Source organism: Pleurodeles waltl, chromosome 1_2 (genome assembly GCF_031143425.1).
Source record: "Pleurodeles waltl isolate 20211129_DDA chromosome 1_2, aPleWal1.hap1.20221129, whole genome shotgun sequence".
Classification (NCBI taxonomy): Eukaryota; Metazoa; Chordata; class Amphibia; order Caudata; family Salamandridae; genus Pleurodeles; species Pleurodeles waltl.
In genome coordinates, this window is record NC_090437.1 from 358970141 (window position 1) to 358973173 (window position 3033).

At 46.3% G+C, this 3033-nt stretch overlaps 1 protein-coding gene across 1 annotated transcript; it reads left to right on the plus strand.

The window, feature by feature from the left end:
• Positions 1 to 204: 204 nt before the first annotated feature.
• TMEM215 (transmembrane protein 215) lies at positions 205 to 2082 on the plus strand. The gene has a single exon (XM_069239740.1). The coding sequence runs from the start codon at positions 645 to 647 to the stop codon at positions 1320 to 1322; it is 678 nt and encodes a 225-aa protein (XP_069095841.1). The 5' UTR covers positions 205 to 644; the 3' UTR covers positions 1323 to 2082.
• Positions 2083 to 3033: the final 951 nt, after the last annotated feature.

Sequence of the window (3033 nt, forward strand, 5' to 3'; positions counted from 1 at the left end):
GTTTTCCTCGAGGAGTGGTGGATAGTCTGTGCCGCTCAGCCTTTAGCAGCGGTTGTGCATTTTGATGTTTTGTTATCTTTCTGAAACAAGAGAAGCTTGCATTCCTCCCGTCTTTCTAGGACTTGCAGCCCTCCCTCGCGTCCTATTTCTCCACCCCCTGCTCGCTGCTGCCTCTCTCTCTCTCCCTCTCTCTCTTACACACACTCTCTGGCTGGCACTGCGTGTGCATGGGAACGCAGCTTCTCCCTGTTTGCAGTGTGCATTGCCGTACTTTTTAATGCCTCTTTTCGACCCCCGGCAGGTCGCTGGACCAGGCCTCTCCGGAATAACTCCCCTCAAGAAATGAGCTCCGTGACTGGAGGATTTGCAGCTGACTGACTTGACACAGCTAACAAAGACTGTTGGGCGACTTTCTGTGTTCTTCCCTGCCTTGATAATGCTTCGCATCTTCGGTAAGGTCATTGCTGAGACTCGGTTATGGTTTGGGAACCTCTGCTAGCTTCCTCCTTATGGAACTTTGTTTTGGATTTTCTTCAAATGGACAAATTACCGGGAAGGTGTTCTCCAAAAGAAGGAAATACAAGTGTCCGAGTTCCTGATGATCAGTTGATAACCGCTGATTGGTACTGGGTGCTGGGGAAGCTATGAGGCCGGATGACATCAACCCCAGGACAGGGCTGGTAGTGGCAGTGGTCAGTGTGTTCCTGGTGTTCGGCTTCATGTTCACCGTCTCTGGTATAAAAGGGGAGTTCCTAGGGGACATCCCCCTACTTGCCATCGGGCCAGCCATCTGTTTGCCCGGGGTGGCTGCCATCATCCTGGCCAAGAGAACTGATGGCTGTACCAAGTGGCCCGAAAACACATGCGCCTGTGTCAAGAAACTTAAGATGGACAAAGAGGTTGTTGAGCTGTTGAAGACGCCCTGCTCTGATCTGGAGTCAGGCAAGGGCAGCTCAGATGAACTGGACAAGAAAAGTGGCCCACAGGAGCCCTTCCTACCTAGGAAAGTTGGCTCCAGCCCAAAGGATCAGGCCAGTGTTCTGGAGCATGAGGACGAAGTGCTGCAGTACCTTGAAGAGTGCTACTGCCCTGAAAGCCCGCCGCCAGCAGAAGGCGATGCTGCCACCGCCTACTGCGTCTTCCAGAAGATCAATTCCACCTCCAGCCGAATCCTCTACACCGCTGCTGAGGACAAGATGGTGTTCAGAGCCCACCCCATCGCTGAGTCCCCTGAGACTCCTGGGGAGAGCATACCCGAGGACAAGTATTCCTGCTACATCAACCCTCAGGAGGTCACTTGGGACCGCGAGACAATTGTGTGAACACATGTGTACTCTATGACTACAGGTCAACACATGGCAGTGCCCATGAGGTATATGTTATGGCAGGAGAAACAAAACCTTTATTTGGCCATTGACTTGCATCGGAGTGGGGTATATTTTTTGAGGGGGTGTAAAAACAATGAAGGTATATCAACAAAAGTTGTCATGCATGTCTCTCACACACCCACATGAAGAAGTGTGTGTGTTTCTACACTACACAAGCCATGACACATTCTTGGCTCGTGAAGGATAGACTGAATGTATTCGTAAAGTTGTTTATTTTTTATAGTGCTTATCTCCTGAAAGTGCATCAGTGCACCTGCAGCAGGATAAAATGTTTGAGTCATTATTATGCGTTCTGACTTCACATTATGCAGGAATATCAGAAAGGTGGGTTCCCTTTTGTCCACAAATCCTTTTCAAGTCTTTGTTTTTCCAAGTACTCAATATACCAGGTGAACTAATTGAAAGTGCCGTTTTGCATTTATTTTTCTATTTGAAGAAAACAGGTAGGTCAGCAGGGTGAAAAAGGACATGCTTGTTCTCAATGCAGAAAGGGACTCTAATGGTTTTTATGTTATGGAATCTGTTCTGCATTTGAAATATGTTTCAGTTTGTGTGGATTTATGCAGATCCTGGTTACTGCTTGGTGGTGGTTTCTGACAGTAGGTGAACAACATAGAAATTTTTCAGAGTAATTTCTGTAAATTATTCTATACGAAGATGCCCATAATATACAAGTGGAACTGTTTACACTGCATGACCTCTTCTTGTGCTGATTGAAAAAAAAAAATCTGATATATGATGATTATTAATACTGTACCTCTCGTGCCTGACACTCTTTTCCTTTTAGTCAGCATGTTTAGGAGTCTGATATACTAGGAGACCCAACCGGTTTTTAAAGCCGATACCTAATATTGACCTTTGTCGCCTGTAGGTAGAGCAAGGCAAAAATCCCGCCTTGTGGTATGTCGTGAATTCCTAGCCCTACTGCATTCATGTGGGATGTTTAATATTGTAAGCTTTCTAGGCACTACCCTCACAGCAAATTGATCTCATTCCAGTTCCCATCTTTACATTGTAGTGCTCTGGCGTGCTGCTTTCAGTTTGCCGACAGTTGTTTGCTGGCTCTGACGCTGTCAGCTTAGAGAGAGACGATATACTTACCCTTCAGAAGCAGGAGCCTTTTATGTACAATGAAGGGGCAGGTGGGGTGTGCACGAGTGAATGTGGGCAGTAATAGCTGCTCACTTCTATTCCAAACACCACTCTTCAGCGTGGATCCTGAATATGGACTACAGAATATCGTGGGACACTAATATCGTACACAGAATATCGAGGGACAAACTATCGATAGGTAAGGGTGTATATAATCGCCTGTACCTACCCCCACACGATAATTTTTCCACGATATTAGTGTGCTGCGATGTACCTGTACTCCAGATTCAAGTGCACAATCCCACTCTTCCTTCAAGATAATCACATCATATCCTGTCACTTCTAGGCGTCTGATCCTCCCCTGCTGAGTGAACCAGGGAACCACGCCCAAATTCCTCTAGTGGGTGCGAGTTAACTTTATCACACAGACAACATCTTGTGTTTCCTAAATAAGCATGTTTCCATTGAGGAAAATAAAGCCCATTTTTACACTCCGTACTTAACTGAATGCGATGCTCTAATTGCATGAGTTGTCAACGTGTGATCATTGTTT